Source organism: Phycodurus eques, chromosome 4 (genome assembly GCF_024500275.1).
Source record: "Phycodurus eques isolate BA_2022a chromosome 4, UOR_Pequ_1.1, whole genome shotgun sequence".
NCBI lineage: Eukaryota > Metazoa > Chordata > Actinopteri > Syngnathiformes > Syngnathidae > Phycodurus > Phycodurus eques.
This window is the reverse complement of record NC_084528.1, coordinates 14,886,145-14,907,390: the sequence shown is the minus strand read 5'-3', so window position 1 is coordinate 14,907,390 and position 21,246 is coordinate 14,886,145. Positions and strand designations below refer to the sequence as shown.

Below are 21,246 nucleotides of genomic sequence, written 5' to 3'. Positions count from 1 at the left end.
TCGCAGGACACATAAACAACCAACCATTCACACTCATTTGAACCCGAAAAGTTATGTCACTTTGCGGTCCTTTTTGTGTGTTTGGCATGTTGGTAAAGTTCACACGTTGTTTTTGTCTGTGATGGCTATGCTCAGGACTGCCAGCACGGAACAGTATATAGTGCGTTTATGTGGCGCTTATCAGAAGCAGAACACTAATAACGTTGTTTGCTATTCTGTGCATCCAAAAACACTGGAACTCAATGACATGATAGTGATTCTGTTCAATTCACTTAGCTTGCGAAAAAAGAAAATGGCTTCGCCCAGACAGCTGCCAATTCAAGGGTGGACAGCTTGTGTACAGACACATTATCTGACATAGGCAGTTTACAACAAAATTAAAAAAAACTCGGTTGTTTAATTTCACACTTGATTGGTGGGTGGGCACTCCAGAGACACAATTTGTGCGTCCAGGCAATTAAAAAAAAAAAAAAAATCAGTTTTCCCTGATGTGATTATTTAAACGATCATCACCTCCAGGACACGGGTGTTCGGCATTTGCGGACGTCTGCGCTCAATCTTGTTTTCTTTTGGAGTGGAAGCGAGCTGACATCTCCAGGGAATAGGCTGTTCCCATTTGGCTAATGGCGCAAACAGTGAGAGATATTGCAGCATATTCTCTTTGGCTAGACCACTCTCGCCAAAGGAAATGAATTAGCTGTTGCAGCCGAGTGGCGGCCAGATCTGAGAGCAAATTCTGGCCAACAATATATGACATGAAAAAACAACAACATAATGACCTCAGAAAGCGGTGTCATTTTTTTATGTAGACTGTTGTGTCTCGTTTGAATGGTTACAGTGCTTTTATTGGACACTGTGGAGGAGAATGCACTAATTTAGCACCCGCGATGATGTTTTCCACCATCAAGATCATCAAGAGCGAAAGTGTTCAGGCTGGGAGCTGCAGCAACCAGAAGGACTTGTAGCGTAACGCCGAGTGAGGCGCCTGCAGCCATTTAGATAAAACCTTTGAAGCTAGCCCGGACAGAACCTCACATACCATCGACTCTGGGGTTACGTTAAGTATTATCAATTAAGATCTTAAATCCTATTACGGGGAAAGGAACACTCCACTGAACTGAAATGAACTCTGTGCACTGAGTGTGAGCTCATCACCCTCACTGATCAGGCGTAAACATGCAGCCTGTTTCATTTCAACCTTTATTTATTCAGGAAGGGGCAGTTGAGAGGATGCTCTCTTTTCCAATGACACCTTGATTACAAAGAAATCCATGCAATTTTGTATTTTAAGACATGGAAATGCAAGATGTAAACATACAAAAATAAAAGAGTTAAAACATCAACAATTTAAAAGGTACATTCAGAATGCATAGTCCACAACAAAATACCTGAAATAAGGAACGCTTTTAATTTTGATCATTTTGATGATCATTGCTTACAGAGAACAACAACCCAAAATCCACTATCTCAACAAAGTAAGAAAGAAACCTAATTATTTAAAATATTGAAATTAGGTAGGAACTGTCCTTCTGAAAACTAATTTCCTGTGAGTTCACTTTTGAATTAACCTACTGAAATGAGGGCTGCAGCAACAATTATATTAATGATCGATTAATCTATAAATGTTTTTTAATTAATTGTTGAATCGGATAAAAACCCTTTTGATTTCCGTCCCTTATTCGACAACAGGACATTGTTTCAAATTGACAGTGCAGAAATGCACAAACATATATTGGTTGTAATTCAGTTACTGGTTAGGTCCGTAACATGTCAGAAAATCAGAAAATGTTTGCCAATGTCTTACTTTGATTCAACACCGAGCTAATCAGTCTGTTTTCACGGAGGACGACAGAAATCTGAGAATATTTACTGTTGAGAGGCTGAAATCCGAGGATTTGGACAATTTTAAGTTAAACAAGTCTTCTAAACGATGACTCGATTATCAAAAATATCAGAAATCCTCTGATTCTGATTCTGATTCTAAATGAAGGTTTCCACCATACTGTATCTTAAGGCGCCATGGTGTTCGAGCGGTTAGCACATCCGCCTCACAGTTCTGAGGTGGAGTTTGAATCCAGGCTCCGACCTTTCTGTGTGGAGTTTGCATGCTCTCCCCGTGCTCGTGTGGGTTTTCATCATTTTTCATCAGGCTTCCTCCCACATTTCAAAGACATGCTTCATAGATTAATTGAAGACTCTAAATTTTATGTAGATGTAGTAAGCGTGAGTGTAAGTGGTTGTTTGTCTATATGTGCACTGTTACTGGCTGGCGACCAAGCCAGGGTTTACCCTACCAAACAAGGACAAACGCTACAGAAAAAGGATGGATGATATTTGAATTTATTGAGATGCACCTGTAAATTACCTGAAGTGAGTTGCTCTTAGGAAGCAGGATTATGCAAAACAACAGACGTCCATGCAAAACTAGAAGAATGCATTACATTTAGTTGCAGATCAGGGCTTTTCTATTTAATTCATCACAGTGGAAAATATGGACATCTTCATTTGGTCAACAGTCGGCAACCGGTTTGCAATGTGCGACGTCGCCACAGACTGGACAGAAGCAGAACAGTACAGACTGCAAGTGACCACTGTACAAGCTTACTTTACAGTACATATTATTTTACACAAATTTATAAGATGGAAGGGAGGAATCAACCACTATCTGGCATGACAGTTGAAGTCGCACAATTGGAATTGCCGTCATGGTTGACGAGACATCAGCTGTGTCTGAACTGCTGCCTCCATGAGTGAAAATACTTTTCTTGTTCCCCCCCACTTAGGCTGTGCTAGTTCCACCCTTGGTCATCATGGTAACGAAATCAGTCGTCACCATTGGCCCATCCGTACATAGGGCGGGGTGTTCACCCTCGCAAACCGCTAATATCAGCAAGATAAGAAATAGGGTGTGTGAAGTGTCTATAATTCTTGATCCTTGGGGTATTTAGACAAAAGCGAGCCAAAGACATGTTATTGAGACACCTAAGGAAGTGTTTTAAATAGTGTACAAAAAAGCATAAAATATCTCTTTTAATGTTAAGGTACTGTATTGCTCCTTTTAAATCTGAACAGCTGTTAAGAGACTTAAGAATGCTATCAATACTTTTTAATTGGATTGCAAGAGAGGTGCCAGATTGACTCCCAGCAGCAGTGTGAGGCTAAGCAATGTATGGAACTCGCAACTGCTAGGGGCAATCCCCCCCATCACTATGACATCTCCTCAATAATGCGAGCCCATGAGTATTACTGCTGTGTGTATAAGTTCAATGTAGTAATTTCCTTTCCAGCACAGTTATGCACGTCCGGATGAGTGTTAAGATGGATTCCTGCTTTGCTTTGCTGCACTGTCACTGTGAGCACACAGTAAAATTACTGTGTCCAGCACGGACCGTCCTCACCAGGCGCTGCAGCGTAAAACAAAGCTGAGCTCACCAAGGAGACTTTTCACAATACACACATACCCACACTGACTATAAACGTCGCCCCATGGCCCCGATCGCCACTAATTGGCAATCCATTCTTGTTCGTCCATTAAAATGGGACGCGCTTGTATGTCATTCTGTTTCCGTGAGTGCATGCACAATGTCAGCAGGATGGACAGGATTGTTGCATTATTCATCATTATAGCCCTGAGTGATCGTGTTCTCGTGTTGCGCCTATATGACGGCGAAAGGCCCGGCACATGTAAATCCATGTGCACACAACAGCTTCAATCATTAGTCGTTCAGTAATCGAGGGTTGGAGACAATTACCGCCGCGTAAACCCCAGGACCCTTTGAAGGAAATGTCACCATGCATGCACGCCGAACACCCACAACACTCGACACAACACTCCTGGAGTGTGTTAATTGAGATCACATCACTTTTTAAATTGTATGAGATTTCTGCCGGGGGGGAAATAATTTCAATATGCAAAACAAATACTGCCAAAGCGGAAAAGGCAGTCGTTACATCCCAGCCAGAGAAGCACGTGAGCTGTTGCAGAGGAGAGTTGCGGAAAAGGCTCAGCTAATTCAAAACCACAATGAAGTATATATAATTTCTTATAAAGCCCACACACGTGCCTAATGCTGCTATTGGATGACAAATGCCTCTGAGGCTCATCTTTAGTCTGTTTACTGTTGAATTTCCAGCGGCAGATGACAGATGCTGCTGAGAGCTCATTAAAGAAACAAAACAAAATATTGATTCAAGAACTATTAAAAGAAAAATGATATGGCAAAAGACAAGTATTTAGATGAGAATCGAAGCAAATAGTCCCCTTGTGAGCACTGTCCTAATTGTCAAACACGCTGTGAGGCACAAGGATGCCCAGAGGACCACCCGGCGAGCACCTCCTTCTCTTTTGAGTCCATGAAGTCATTGATCTTCCCTCCTCGCTCAGTCTCCCACATACCCTGCTGCCATAATGTACTCTACATATTTGATACGGGGTGCTATTTTTAAAACGTGGGTCTTGCAATTGTATGAAAAATTGAAAGGGGCCAGAAGAGTGAGGGAAGGGAGGCCAAATGGCGAGGGGACACGAGGAAAGAAAAGCAAAGAACAGAAGGTGACAGATTGAAACAGAGGGATGGGAATTTACAGTAAAGGAGACAAATGTCACACTTGTGGAAGCGGGGCGGAGAAATTGGAGGACAGCGGAGGAAAAAGCTCAATGATGGAAAGACAGCGAGACATTTGGCGAGCCAAGTTCGGAGGAGATAACCTTTTATTGCTTCCACTCTTGAAAATAGCATGGCAGTGTGACGGCAACGTCGAAAACGATCCTGTTGTTGTGGAGGGCAAAGGAGGCGCAGTAAAAGGACAAGCTGTCAAACCCTGGCTTTCGTGCAAAACACCCAATGGGATGGATAAGCGATAAATGCACTCCTCTCTCTTTTCAATTGAAAAATAATACAATGTGCATTGTTTTGACAACTGTATCCGGAAAATGCAAATACATGAACGAGGATGTTCAAAGAGGATGTTTTTGTGTTGTGCTTTTTTTCCCCTTAAGTCATCCACTTAAGACAAATAAACACCTCCCCTCAAATAGATGCTGCTTCCCTTTTCCCATTGGGAAAAATGTACTGTGTGTTAGTTCATGTCAGTTCATGGACATTATTGTTCACACACTGATATTGAATTAACTGAAAAGCCCATTTAAATCCACTTGCTAGCCAAAACGGCAGCAGCTACCGTTGTAAACCATCTCTCAGATAGTGATGTGAATGGCAGTTCTTTTGACTGTACTGAATCACTAGAATCATTCATTCATTCATCTTTTGTACCGCTTATGCTCACCAGGGTCGCGGGCGGGCTGGAGCCTATCCCAGCTGACCCTGGGCGAGAGGCAGGGTACAACCTGAACAGGTCGCCAGCCAATCGCAGGGCACATATAAACAAACAACCATTTGCACTCACATTCACACTTATGGGCGATTTCTAGTCTTCAATTGACCTACCATGCATGTTTTTGGGATGTGGGAGGAAACCGGAGTACCCAGAGAAAACCTACGCAGGCACGGGGAGAACATGCAAACTCCACAAAGGCGGGGCCGGGATTTGATCCCTGGTCCTCAGAACTGTGAGGCAGATGTGCTAACCAGTTGTCTACCGTGCCTTCACTAGAATCAGTTAATTCAAATGATTTGTTCAAAGGATGTGATCGCCAAATTGTTCATTGCTTTGCTATTTGGTCGATGATAAGGCCATCAGATTCACATTCATTCTGTTATGCGGTCGCCTACTGAGGGACGGTGCGTTCACATACAATAGCACACTTTCATTTGCGGGAGACACGACTGCACTAAAATTACTGCATGGTGAAGCCGAATGTGCTTTCTTTTATATTGCGGAGTTTACTAAATATTCTCAATGAGGAAAGGCGGAGAGATTTAAAAATAATATTATTGAATCTAATAATAATAATTGCTGTAGAGGCCCAAAGGGGATAATAATAATATTGAATGTATGTCTACATACTGTAGCGAGTATATAGGACATTCCACCAAATCAGTGCCATTTGCGTCCCCAGTAGGTAAAATGTATAAATTAATGATAAAATTAGCTGTAATTTTTTTTATTAAGCAAAATGTCCTACACGCTGATCTGATTGCAAAGTTAATGAATACAATTTAAATGATGAAACTACTTTGAACACTGAGAAAATAGCATTTGTGGCCTCTCCCAGCCTCCTAAAACTAGACTTAAGCAAGAAATATAAAAAATGTTTAGTTTCCATAATTGTGTTGCTCCTTATCCCAAATGTACTTTATTTTGTTGATGTGAAAAAGATGATGAAAATTGATGGATGGATGGATGCATGTTGTGGGTGTTTTTGTCTTGTTCAAGTCCAAGTACATTTGAATTGCTACAATTTTGGTGAAAGCAACTTGAAACGATAAAAGTAGTTTACATTTTACAATTTAGAGACGTAAGAAGTGACACATTTTGGAAGTAACTTGACCAACACTGCAACTACTTGTGTGCCAGCTACATTACTGAGTCATTTTTACGCATTTATGTGAAGGTCTGCAATGTTCAGAAACACAATGAAAGAAATGTTCCCGTTTTTTTTTTTTTTTTTTTAATCGGTGTAAAGGTCATACTCATTGAAACGAGCACAAGGTCGTTACGCACCCTCTTGGTGAGCTGCGTGTCCATCATGAAGTTGTGTACGTGCTTTTCGGCCTTGGTCAGCTCCAGCTTCCTGGCTACCACGGCAACCACCAGAGCCGTGCAACCGGCACCCTGTAACAGAGGAGGAAGGGTAAGGGGGTATTTTGGGGGTATGGGAGGAAACAGACCACTGAGTCAGAAGCTAAGGAGGAGGATTTGGCAAATCTGACTTTGGGAATTAAACCCGAGTGAGTGACGGGAGAACACAAACATGAGGAGGACAGCGCCGAACAGAAGTGATAGGAGAGAGAGAGCGTGAGAGGGAAAAGGATTAGGTTGGAGAGTTCCGTTCCATATCTGCAATTCTTCATGTCGACAATCGAGCCAAGTCTATTTTAATTTCCCATCCATCTGGTGTAAGATCCCTCATTCCATACTTCTCAAATATGCGACTGAGATGTACGCTTGAAAAAGCATCGGAGATTGACACTCCATAATGTCATTTAATGGGACGCCGCCAATATTAATTACATGGTGTCAGTCTTCTGGCGGCCTACAGGAGGCTCGGATTTCGGAAAACGTGCTTTGGCTTTGTCGAGCGGCGGCGCTTGAGTGGTGAAGAGGAACACTGTGAGGATGACAGTCTTGGTTAACTTTCAGATTAGGCAACTGTTTTCAATGCGGACGCTGAGTGCTGGGAAGAGGAGGAGGAAGAGGAGGGTGGGGTATGCATGGAGAGGAAGGAGGAGGGATGGAGGGAGGGAGGCAAAGACAAAGACAAAGAGAGCGGAGCGCTGTGAGTGCATACAAATGGCAAAGGCAGGATGAATCCAGGAGGAAGCGGACGACGGCGGCGAACGAAGGCAATGTTAATGAGGTCACATATCTCCTGATTAGCAATGAATTAAGATTAAGCGCGTTTAATGAAAATGTATGGGTGCCTCTTCCTTCCTCACAACAGCATTGGAAGGGAAAAAGCTATCGAATAAGCACACCAAGAACAAGTTTGCACCCAAAAATAACATTGCCCGGGTTCAGTCAGATGCAACACACAAACAGGCATTAGTGCCCATGTCTATACACTCATGCACAACGATGAATAAAATATGATGCAAGCCCATGGAAACCCACAAAGCGTTCATACAAGTTGACGCTTTAGCGCAGTGGTTTTTCACACCATGTACCACCTCAAAAAATACTAAATGTCAAAATAAAAGTCTAATAGTCATTCACAAACTTTCTTACACCAGGTACCATCTTGACAAAAATAAAAGTCTGCTCTCCATGCACCACCACCATGAGGAACATCATAAAATGAGAATGTTGTTTTAGTCCTAAAAAGTTAATTTAATAGTCCTTTATGGAATTATGCCTGCGTGGGTTTTCTCCGGGTACTCCGGTTTCCTCCCACATCCCAAAAACATGCATGGTAGGTTGACTGAAGACTCTAAAGTTCCCGTAGGTGTGAATGTGAGTGGGAATGGTTGTTTGTTTATATGTGCCCTGCGATTGGCTGGCGACCAGTTCAGGGTGTACCCTGCCTCTCGCCCGAAGATAGCTGGGATAGCCTACAGCACGCACCCGCGACCCGAATGAGAATTAGCGGTGCAGGAAATGGATGGATGGATAATTATTCAATGAAAATGCATTGCACTTAAAGATAAATAAAATGTGGACCTAAATAATTGTTTGAAATCAAACAGTTATCAAGGATTTAGTGCAGAAGTACTGGAGTTCCAATTTAAATACAACTGAACTGATCATTACTTAAGGCACCTGACTTCTGTCTTCGTTTCTCTCTCCCCTTGAGAAACTTTGTTCTGTTTCGACTGATCGTTTCTGATTCTCAATAAACATCAATTATAATACTAAGAAACCACAGCGGAAGCTTAAAAACCCCACTGTCACACAGCAAAACTGTTCCGGCATGAAAGGGATACAGATCCTCCATTCTGCTTGACCTAACAGCCGAACAGGACAAAAATGTGCCGCGATCGTGAGAAGGAAATGACAGTTCATCAAGCCACATTCGAGCCATGCGGTGAGTCACTTACGCATTTCGCGTATGGCACGTTTCTTAGTTTTACATCCAAATAATTTTTTTGGCATTAAATGCCATTAATCAGTCTTGTTTTGTAGTTTGAGATGTCAGAAACAAATATTGGCGTCAAAGGGCTTTCTTTTGGTAGGTTTGGTGCTTTTATTGTCACAGAACACAATATTCTGTGGGTCTTAAAATATTAGTCGAAATGCTCTAAACCGACTGGTAGTAAGGAGAACTTTGAAAATGGCTGCCAGTGAATTAGTCAACAAATGTACTGCACTGTATTAAAAAAACAACAACATTGACTCCACTGTACCATTATAAATTATTTGAACATATAATTCAGTGATTCTTCCACATACCACGAGTGGTATGCACGCCACACTTAGAGAATGACCGCTTTCGAGAAAAAAGAGCCTTGATGAATTGCTTTAGCACAATATGTACAGCACACTGTGTAGCTCTGTGTGTGCAATTGTGCTCTGTGGTCTGAATCAGCATGGTGCTGATTGTTCTATGCAGACATCATGTGTACATGTATGCATCTGTGTGAGTATGTAGGAGTTTTTGTGTGTAAGCCCACGCGTTGGATTCCAACGGGTTTCCCTGTGCAATTTCTGCAGATGGACTGACGCGAGCCTTTGTGATTTGCTTCATACGCCTGAGTGTTTCCCCTCGCTTTCTCTGCCACGGCACAGCCATCCGCCTCGCTGTCAGAAAACGGGGAATTACCATCTGTGCCACTGTGGAACAATATTACATGCCATAATCATTTTAGCATCAAGAAAAAGCTTCTGAAAAGACAAAAACTATACGGACAGGTAATAGTGTAGTCCTCAGCATTTATCCAACAAACATGAAGAAAGTCCTCTCTTACCTACCTACGCACCCATCCCACCTACCTACCTACTTTTACTCTTGAGTTTACCTACTGAACAGTCTCCTACAGTCTGCCTACCGACCTACTTACCAACCTACCTACCTACCTACCTACCTACCTACCTACCTACCTACCTACCTACCGAGTGATTGACCAACCTACCTATATAATGTTCTCCTGCCCATCAACCTCCCTAACCTTCTACTCCCGACTTTACATACCGAACAGTCTCCTACCAGTCCACCTGTCTTCCTACATACATAACCTTCTCATGCCGATCTACCTATAGATGTACATATTTACTAAGCTATTTACCTACCATAAGATTCCTGGGATGTCGGGTGTGAATAGCTCTCTTGACGTCATGCCACAGCATCTCAATCAGTTTGAGGTCAGCACTTTGACTGGGCCACTCCAGAACACATCTTTTCTTTTTCTTTAGCTATTCTGTTGTTGATCTGCTTCTGTATTCTGGATTATTGTCCTGTTGCAACACCCATTCTCTTTTGAGCTTCCACTGTTGGAGAGATGGCCTCAAGTTCTTCTGCAAAATATACTGATAAGCTTGTGAATTCATTTTTCCATTGATGATCGCAAAGTGTCCATGTCCTGAGGAAACAAAGCATGCCCATACCATGATGCTCCCTCCATCATGCTTCACAGCTGGGATAAGGTTTGGATGTTGGTGTGCAGTGCCATTTTCCCTGCCGTTGTGTGTGCCACTCAAAGAACTGAACTTTGGTTTTATCTGCCCACCGGATATTTTGCCTGTAGTGCTGTGGAACTAAAGAGCACTTTCGCAATCTTCAAATGTTCAGAAATGTTTTTTTTAGACGGCAATGGCTTCATTCTTGGTTTTCTCCCATGATCCCCATTCTTTAAGGTTTATGTATGGTAGATTTGTTAACAGAGATGTTGGCACGTGCCAGTGATCTTGTAAGTCTTCAGCTTACACTTTAAGGTTCATTTTAACATCATTGAGCATTCTGCACTGTGCTCTTACATCTTTACAGGACAGCCACTTAATACTCAACATTGCTGAACTTTCTCCATTTATAGACAATTTATCTAACCATGGATTGATGAACAAGACTTATAGAGAGACTTTGGGACTTTCTGGACCTTTTAGCGTTACACATCTTTATTCCTGTTTATGTCCTGACCTCAACCCGATTGAGATGCTGTGGCATGACCTCAAGACTGGTAGTCACACCAGACATCCCAGGAATCTTGCTAAACTCCAACCGTTTTGTAAAGAGGAATGGTGCAAAATGTATTTTGATTGTTGTGGCAGCACATCTGATCTGCAACTACAGGGAATGTTTAAGGGAATTAAAGAAATTCCAAAGGGTTCACATACATTTTCCTCTTACTGTACCTACCTACCCAATTGATGACCTTATTAACAAATTGGCTACCCAACTACTGTACCTAACAACAAAATTCTACTTCCGACTTACTGACCAAACGTTTTCTGACTACCTACATTCTACTAACCAACTTCTACCAAAATTGCTATCTACCAACCTACTAATCTGTACTGCCTACTGACAAATTTCACAAACCTCTTCTGCCTACCTCCTACAAACATCTACCCACCAATCTACCACCTACCTATTTCTGAACATCATCATTTCAGCAGTTACATAGACATAAAAGTAAATGTAAAAGGCAGTCTGTGCAGATCTGCAGTATATGTATGTGTCTATAAATTGTTTCAGTGAAGCCACAAGAAAAATGCATAGGCAAAGTTGCTTGTGTGACATTACTTCCAATGCACTGCAACGTTGGCTGGACTTTGTAAATAGCCTCCACTTGCACATTCCATCATCTTCCCACCTTGTAAACACCTGGTGCACCCTCACACGTTGCCATAGTAATGACCGCGAGACTTCTTTCTGTACACACTCATTACAATAATTCAAAGGAATCCATTTTCTTCCAGTAACCTGTCACCCAAAGTGTAACCTTAATTTCTTCGCAGGGCTTCGCTTCTGAGCAATGTTTTCCCTCATGCACTCAAACACTCATCACTCCTCCTCTGATGAGCAGTGAAAATAAAGCACTTTGGAAACTCTGATAAGAGTGTTTGTGTGTGACAGGGGAGGAGAGCGCGTGTGTGCATGTACGTGTGTGTGTGTGTGGGAGTCCTCTTAAGAGTGTGTGTGGGAGTCCTCTTAAGAGTGTGTGTCAAGCATAGTGTCAGTACTGTGTGGAGGATGCAGCCCGCGGCGGCGAGCATGGGACGATCAGTATCCACCCCCCTTGTTTTGTGACTGTTACATGCCTCGCTCACTCATCGTTAGGAGAGAGCTATCAAACATTTAGCCTTTACCGAGGTAATAACATTCAGTTTTAATTGACAAACGCTCCCGCTGATTCAATTACATTGTTTTAATCAACATCTTCAGATGTGCAAACTAGCAAGGAAAAGAGCCCCATAAAACTATTGTTATTCGCAACACTTTTTTCAGGATCAAGAATGACAACCACAAAAGAAAACAGCAAAATATTATCTTTAGCAAAGGAGATGTGCTCACTAACATAGATTTAGACAGATTTGTGAACAATATTTTGGAAAAATAAGACTTTTTGTGTACATAATGCAGCCCTATGGGGGGCACAAGCCAGTGCAAACTGTAAGCCGGTCCCAAGCCCCGCAGAGGGTTGCGTCAGGAAGGGCATCCGGCTTAAAACTTTGCCAAACAAATACGAGCATTCATTCAAAGAATTCCATACTGGATCGGTCGTGGCCCGGGTTAACAACGTCCGCTACCGGTGCCGTTAACCTGCAGGGAGCTGGTGGAAATTCAGCTACTGCGAGTCGAAGATGAAGGACAGGTTAAAAAAGCGGGTTCTTAGCCAAAAACAGGAAAGCACAGAGTCTAGAAGTGAATGTGGGGACTTTGAATGTTGGGACTATGACAGGAAAAGCTTGGGAGTTGGTTGCCATGATGATTAGGAGAAAGGTTGATATATTGTGTGTCCAGGAGAGCAGGTGGAAAGGCAGTAAGGCTAGAAGTTTAGCGGCAGGGTTCAAATTATTTTACCATGGTGTAGATGGGAAGAGAACTGGAGTAGGGGTTATTTTAAAGGAAGAGTACGCTAAGAATGTCACGGAGGTGAAAAGAATATGAGATCGAGTGACGAGGCTGAAACTTGTAATTGAGGGTGTATAATTTGTGGCTATGCCCCACAGGTAGGATGTGACCTCGAGGTGAAAGAGAAATTCTGGAACGAGCTAGACGAAGTAGTTCTGAGCATCCCAGACAGAGAGAGAGAGTCGCGATTGGTGATTGGACATGTTGGTGAAGGAAACAGGGGTGATGAAGAAGTGAGGGGTAAAAGTTTGGCCTCCAGTAAAGGAACTTGGAGGGACAGAGGGTGGAAGACTTTGCAAAAAGTATGGTAATGACTGTAGTGAACACATTCTTCCAGAAGAGGCAGGAAAATAGAATGACCTACAGGAGCGTAGGTCGAAACACAAAATTGGATTACATTTTGTGCAGACGATGTAATCTGAAGGAGGTTACCGACTGTAAGGTAGTGGTAGGGGAGAGTGTGGCTAGACAGCATAGGATGGTGGTGTATAGGATGACTGGTGGTGGGGAGAAAGATTAAGAAGGCAGAGCAGAGAACCATGTGGTGGAAGCTGAGAAAGGAAGAGGTAGGAAAGAGAAGGAGACTTGGTGGTGGAACCTCAAAGAATAGGAAATGATGCAAGGAAAGCGGTTAGGTTAGAAGAAGTGGGACACTGAGAAGACTGAGGAGAGGAGAAAGGAATACATAGAGATGTGACATAGGGCAAAGGTAGAGGTGGCAAAGGCCAAACAAGAGGCATATGATGGCATGTATGCCAGGTTGGACACTAAAGAAGGAGAAAATGATCTATACAGGCTGGCCAGACAGAGGGATAGAGATGGCAAGGATGTGCAGCAGGTTGGGGTGATTAAGGAGAGAGATGGAAATGTGTTAACTTGTGCCAGTAGTGTGCTGGGTAGATGGAAAGAATACTTGGAGGAGTTCATGAATGAGGAAAATGAGAGCGAAGGAAGAGTAGAAGAGGCAAGTGTGGTGGACCAGGAAGTAGCACTGATTAGTACGGGGGAAGTTAGAAAGGCATTAAAGAGGGTGAAAAATGGAAAGGCAGTTGGGTCCTGATGACATACCTGTGGAGGTATGGAAGCATCCAGGAGAGGTGGCTGACAAGATTGTTTAACAGAATTCTAGTGGGTGAGAAGACGCCTGAGTAATGGATAGAAAATGTGCTGGTGCCATTTTTAAGAACAAGAGTGATGGGCAGAGCTGTGGGAACTATAAAGGAATCAGGTTGATGAGCCGCACAATGAAGTTATGGGAAAGAGTAGTCAAAGCTAGACTCAGGACAGAAGTAAGTATTTGCGAGCAACAGTATGGTTTCATGGCTAGAAAGAGCACCACAGATGCATTATTTGCCTTGAGGTGGTTGATGGAGAAGTACAGAGAAGGTCAGAAGCAGCTACATTGTGTCTTTGTAGATCTAGAGAAAGCCTAATGACAAAGGACCCAGAGAGGAACTGTGGTACTGCATGCGGAAGTCCGGAGTGGCAGAGAAGTATGTTAGAATAGTACAGGACATGTATGAGGGCAGCAGAACAGCGGTGAGGTGTGCTGTAGGTGTGACACAGAGGAGTTTAAGGTGGACGTGGGACTGCATCAGGGATCAGCCGTGAGCCCCTTCCTTTTTCAGAGGTGATGGATAAGCTGACAGATGAGGTTAGACTGGAATCCCCGTGGACCATCATGTTTGCAGATGACAATTTGATCTGCAGTGAAAGCAGGGAGCAGGTGGAGGAACAGTTAGAAAGGTGGAGGCATGCACTGGAAAGGAAAGGAATGAAGATTAGCCAAAGTAAAACAGAATATATATGCAAGAATAAGAGGGGTGGAGGGCGAAGAGTGAGGCTACAGGGAGAAGAGATAGCAAGGGTGGTGGATAGGGTTGGGCATCGACGACCGATTGTAACCGGGACTAACGTTCGGCTTATCCCGGAATCGTTCAAATTTAAAAATTTCGGTTCCCAGTTTCGATCCCTACAGTCCACCTACCCCGAAGAAGCAAGCGGCGAAAACCAACGAAGAACAGTGCGCACGAAGACGTGCTTGTGCCCAGCGGCGGCGGCGAACAAATTGCACAAATAAAAGGGTACAAGCTTAAAAGAGGAAGTCTGGTTAAAACCTGCACATATTAACCATTTGACGTGGTGAAACAGTCCCAAGTAACTATTTTAACAATGCTATATTTAACTTTTTGCTGAAACATTAATTAATTAATATTAAGTCAATTGGGTTAGTTCCACCTACATTGCCTTTTAGTTCATAGGTTTGATATTGAAACTGGTTATAAAGAACCCAGAGTCAAATGTTAATTTTAGTCTAGACTGCGGGCTGCTAAGGAAATGGATGTTCATAATTTGGACACCCTTTATTTACACCATCCAAGGCCCCCTAAAGAATCGGAATCGAGAATCGTTTGGAACTGGAATTGAAATAAGGAAACGGAATCGCTCAAATTCAAACGATGCCCAGCTCTAGTGGAGAACTTCAAATACTTGGGGTGAACAGTCCAGAACAATGGGGACTGTAGTAAGTAAGTCAGGAAATGGCTCCAAGCAGGTTGGAACAGGTGGAGGAAGGTGTCAGTCAGGTGTGTTATGTGACAGAAGAGTCTCTGCTAGGATGAAGGCGAAAGTTTATAAAACAGTCGTGAGGCCAGCCATGATGTACGGATTAGAGACAGTGGCACTGAAAAGACAAGAGGAAGCATAGCTGGAGGTGGCGGAAATGAAGATGGTGAGGTTCGCTCTAGGAGTGACCAGGTTGGATAAAAGTAGAAATGAGCTCATCAGAAGGACACCCAAGGTTAGATGTTTTGGAGACAAAGATACACAGAGGTTGATGCATGAAGTGAGGGAAGACATGAGGGCAGTTGGTGTTAGAGAGGAGGATGCAGGAGATAGGCTTACATGGAAAAGGGTGGCACGCTGTGGCGACCCCTAACGGGACAAGCTGAAAGGTAAAGAAGACTTTTGTGTACACAGAAAAAGTCTGAGATCAGCTTGTGAAAAATGGGAGCAAAACCAAAAGTGTTGCATTTATTTATTTTTTCTTAAATACATCTAAACGTATCATGAAGATAAAATAACCTTTGAAACAGACAACATTTTTGTGATGTTTTTAGAAGCTTTGCAGATGCACACACATTTGACACATTTTTTTCAACATATTTTTATAAACAACTTGCCTGTACTAGTGCCAATTGTCTACTCCATAAATAATAGCGTACACTTAATAATTCCTCTCTGCAAACACATTCAAACTACATCCAAGTGGCTTCAAATACTTGAAAGAAAATGGATTTGGAAGCATCACTGCGATGAATTTGCATTTTTTTTTAAAGCGTTTCTGAGAAAGACAGCTGACGCATTGGGAGAACTAAATCATTCTGTCATTCAGAACATTAATATGATTAGGTAACATTTCAAAAAAGCAACATTCCCAATTGCAGCGCAAACCCACTGTGTGGTGTCTCTCAATTAGTCTACATGTCCTTTGCTGGAAGCAATCATTGGTAACATTTCATTTCAATCCTCTTCCCTTTCCCTGACCTTGAAGAATAATTCAAAGCCGGGAGACTTTTTGGGGCATTTGCAATGACTATAAAAGCCTATCATTGCTTCACATTGGACTAATTGTCTCCCATCACTCCAAAGTAAATGCATAACAGCGAGCGGTGCAAATAGCCACAGTTGGTTTGAAGGGAATCCAAGCAAGTATATGTGGGGAAGTGGAGCGTTGAGAGGGACACTGAGAGACAGACGGTGGGTACAATTAAACATCGGGCCCTGTAGAGGATGAGGAGGAGTAGATGGACAGCAAGGGACGTGAAATGTGATAAACAGGGAGCTAGGATGGGAGAGTGGGCAAGAGAAGCTGAGAGTGGGAGGATGTGACACCATGGAAAGGTGGGACCTTCATTATGCAATTGAGGACGTGCACATGCATCGACATTAATGGGCTTTCCCTTGTTTGTGTACCTACAAACACACATGAGTAGGCTAATTCGGGGGGGTGTTGTGATGAGCTCTTGGGGTGTCCTTTTTACACGAACAGCAGAATTTCTGTGGGGAGGGACAAAGTGTGTTCTAATCGTTGACCTTTTCAGTGATGTGAGGACACCGCTGAGGGGATGGGGAGAGAGAGAGAGGGTGTGAGAGAGAGAGAGAGAGAGAGAGAGAGAGAGAGAGAGAGAGTGTGACAGAGAGAGAGAGAGAAAAAGAGAGAATGAGAGACAAAGAGAGAGAGAGAGAGAGAGAATGAGCGTGACAAAGAGAGAGAGAGAGAGAGAGAATGAGCGTGACAAAGAGAGAGAGCGAGAGAGAGAGACCGGGGCAAGGACCCTAATAACTAGGAACGTACCGTTATCACTTTTTCAAGCCGAATCCGAGTATAAGTACTAACATTTGAGTACTCGCCAGTCCCAATACACATTGGTGATAATCCAATTACGTCCTGCAACTGTGATGAAAATGTGTATTATCCTAATCAAATGTTGTTGAAAAACAATACATAGATTTCACCCAAATATAACACTTCTATATATATATATTTTTTTTTTCCAAATTTTTCCTTGAAATATCGCCACATGGCTGACGCGGCTCCTACGCCGCCTGCCCGAAACGTACACTGCATGTGCCGCTTCTGTTGTGTGCACCTTGGCCTCCAGGGCGCAGAGTTGTGCATGCATGCAGGTAGTACGTCGATTTGGTGAAAATACACAAAAAAGACCGTTGTGACGAAGGTGCAAGTAATATTATTTGTTTTTCACTGAGTGGAAAGAATATATGCCTGTGAGTATTGTTACATCATCTTTCTAGATATGTTGCAGCGCCATTTGTGCTTGATTATTCATTACTTAAAAGGTTCTACCGCGACATCAACGCTAATTTCATTAGCCTGTGTGGTGTTTCGCGTTATGGATTAGATTCATGCTAACGGACTTTTGTAAGACGAAGCTATTCGTTTTGTTAAATATTCAACATTTAATTCTTCTTATTTTGTTTTAGTTTTACAGTATGGCAGTATAAATAAACAACTTGATACAAGCAAACATGGACTCTGATGAACTGTTATCTATCTGTCAAACTGCACACAGAATAGTGTATGTCAGGCTGGTAAAAGTGTTGTAATATTGGAACATTTTTACGTGTACAAGTACATATCATCATTCCTTTGTACCTACCATGATTCCAGTGAGAAGACATACTCCTTTGCCACAGTAGGTATGAGGGACCATGTCTCCATAGCCAATGGACAGGAAAGTGATGGAGATTAGCCACATGGCTCCCAGGAAGTTGCTGGTCACGTCCTGTGCATCGTGATACCTGCACAACACACGCACATCCTTGTTAAAACTGCTCAAAGGATAACATATACCAAGTTCTAAAATAAATACCTGCATCTACAATTTGTCATTCTTCAAGTAAGAGATGATGACTTGAATAAAAAATGCATGTTGCACGAAAATAGGTAAAAGTCCAAATTGGCATGTGAATGCACACATACAAATCATTACCATACTAATAGAACAGAGCAGAAATGTACAAATGAATATATAAGGGAATGAGAATCATGCTTAAAATAAAAATCTACTAATATTTTAAAAAATATTTCTCGATGTTTCTCAAATTTGCAAGTGAAGTCAGAGAGATAAATCAATAAAAATATGATTATAGTATGTTGTAAAGTTTTCATTCTCCAAATGTGCATTTTATCCATGAGATTATATTATAATTGAAAATAATATAAAACTTCAAAATTTTAATAGACTACAGTATTTACATTTTGATGTTTTGCATGAATAGCAGTACAAATGTAAATGTTTCTCTCTGTGAACTCTGACAAAGAGTATCAGATTAAGTCCAGCACGTTTGCCTTAAACAGAATACAATGCATGGCTGCAGCTCATTTAGCGCCAATATGTGTGCTCTACACACAGACAAACACACGCACACAACACTGTTACCGTAGCAACCAAGCCGGAGCAAATCGGACACAATGTTGCCTTCTCCAAAAATATTCCTCAGAAACACAGAATGCTGTTAACGTTGATGAATGAAGAAACCTTGAATTTTTGAAAGATTTCATTCTTTACCATGCCGTGACAATGTTGCCACACTCACAGTCTTGCACCTCATTTGACGCCCTCTTTTGTCCCCTTCATTAGTTTGGCTTGCAGTGGAGAGGAAATGCCAATTAAACTTGGATGCCACCCAAACAAGGGCTTCCCACCAGCAGGGCATTTATGCATTTAAATAAGCTTATTAACCAACTGATAATTGCCCACATTGCCTTGTTTTTGCCCAAGAAGAAGTTAAAATGATACATTAGCAAGGCTGCAAAAGTTAAACAAATGGGCTCATCGATCATTAGAAGTGTCTGGAAATACAGGATCATGGAAAACTTGCTCTTAAGTGTTTGTATACAGATAATTGGGTCTGTGGAGTGCCTGCCCATCCATCAAGTATGTAATTAAACAACAAAGTAAATCTTGAGTTATCTGCCTATTTGTGAAAATAAAATTCATGTGTGCGAGCTGTTATGCACAGCAGGAATAGATTTACAAAACACAAACACAGGCAATTGCCTGGAGCCCCAAGATTTCCAGAGACCGCCAACGTCTCATAAAAACTGATAATCAAATTTTCGGCAATTTAAAGCAATTATTATTGTTTGAGTTTTAATTCATGTTCTTAAAAACAAAATATTTAATCTTTCATTAACGTTTCTAGTGCTCACCCTCCCTTCTCATGCAGTGGACTATTCCATCTTCTTACTGCACATGTGCAGATTTGATCTAGGAAAACCAACTTGATGGCGCGTTGTGAAGAAAATTAAGCAGAGTGATCCCAGCGGAGTAGAGAAGAGGAAAAGGCGAGAGAAAAACAATCGGTTTCGCTGAAAACTACCAAAGGTTTCAACCTTTTTCGTGCTTACCAAACAACACAAAGGGCTCTATTTTCGTGAATGGCGTAAATCCCGTGCGGCGGTCTGGTTACCGCCAATCAAAGCGGCTGCTCTTTCTCTTTAAATGTCGCGAAACTGACAGTCTCGACAGAAATATGGCACCATAGAGGATGATGCATAATCGCAGGGATCGGTGAATGAGTGGCGCATTGTCATTCCTCTGGCTATGGTGTGGATCCAGACAAAGTGAGCAGGTACCCTTATTAAATACAGAATGAGCCGGACACTTAAATATGTCCGCCGGGCTCTGTCTGGCTGCACTAGGGCTGGGCATCGAGGATCGAGAACCGATTGGAACCGGGACGAACATGCCGGTTCTCCCGGAATCGTTCAAATAAAAACATTTCAGTTCCCAGTTTCAATGCCTACAGTCTGCCGCCCACGAAGAAGAAAACGGTGAAAACCAACGAAGAAGTGGCGAAAACCAACAAAGAAGAACACGCACGAAACCGCGCTTCTGCCCAAGGGCGAACAAAAATGTTAACTATGATAAAATAACTCAGTCCCCTCAGTGCAAGACCCAACCCAAGCCGTACCTTGCATCAGGACACGGTATGAGCAGGTGTAAGTTCAGACTGACATTCCACCACTAAAGTGTCACTCCGCCAGGCGCTTCTCCAAGGACACTTTTTCTGCTGCACCGGAACTTCCAGCTTGGCGCAGACTGGTCTGCCAAATTGTCAAACAGGCGCAGTGAGCCTTGCGCTTGCATGAACATCAGGATCCACCGGCATTTGCGCCATGCAGCAGATGTGCTGTCCGGGGAAATTGAAGCCCAAGAGTCAAATGCTCTCGCCAGTGGCACTTCTGTCAGTGCCAGCCGAGGAGGCGGAACTAGAGATGAAGTGGCGCATGACAAGAGTCACGCTTTTTATCACGATGTGAGTATTAAAGCGATCGAAATGGTAAACTCTATCAAGTATTTATTAATGTTCTCATCAACTACAGGAAAAGCATCAAGATGATTCACTTGTTAGATAATAATCCTCGAGAAGGATTTTAAGAACTTTATTTAGCTTAGGAAATAAGAGTAGTCACAAATTCACACTTTTTAGTTAATGATCAACATTATTAAAAATGTTTGCAGCCTCTTGACCATGTGCCCTGGCCCACGAAATGACTGAATACACTAATTTGCATAACAACCACCCCCATACGAAGTTTCTCCGTACATTAAATTGTCATTTAAAAGACGGTTCATTATTAAGTTTCATTTGAGCTAATCGTACTATTGAAACATGCCCAGTAGGATGCTTGGTCAACGACAATGCTTTTTTTTCCCCACACATGCACACAAACACACACTGTACTACTGACCTCTCACACACTCGTACAGTCCAGGCGGCGATGATCCATAGAGAGATGCTGAAGACCAGCAGCACTGTCCCAGGGCAGATCGTCATGAGCGTTTTCATTACAAACCGCGTGTTAAAATGCACCTGCAACACATCCACACACTCTTGTTACGTGATGGCTTATAAAACACAACAATATTGTACAGTATATTGGGTATATGCCAACCATCGACAGCGGTGCTTCTGTACAAAACCTTAGCCAGTCCAACTACTTCCAGTTGCCATCGTCTCTTCAGCTTTCTGTTAGAGTTTTCAAAACGTTTTTGTTAGTCAAAGCTATGCTCCCGAAGGAAAATGAA

The 21,246-nt window shown here is 42.5% G+C and overlaps 1 protein-coding gene across 1 annotated transcript in view; it reads right to left on the bottom strand.

The window, feature by feature from the left end:
* The window catches only part of kcnn3 (potassium intermediate/small conductance calcium-activated channel, subfamily N, member 3), a 92,596-nt gene that overhangs the window by 13,805 nt on the left and 57,545 nt on the right, over positions 1-21,246 (bottom strand). Inside the window, 3 exon segments of the mRNA XM_061674168.1 lie at positions 6,625-6,735; positions 17,809-17,950; positions 20,910-21,031. Coding sequence (XP_061530152.1) covers positions 6,625-6,735; positions 17,809-17,950; positions 20,910-21,031 — 375 coding nt within the window.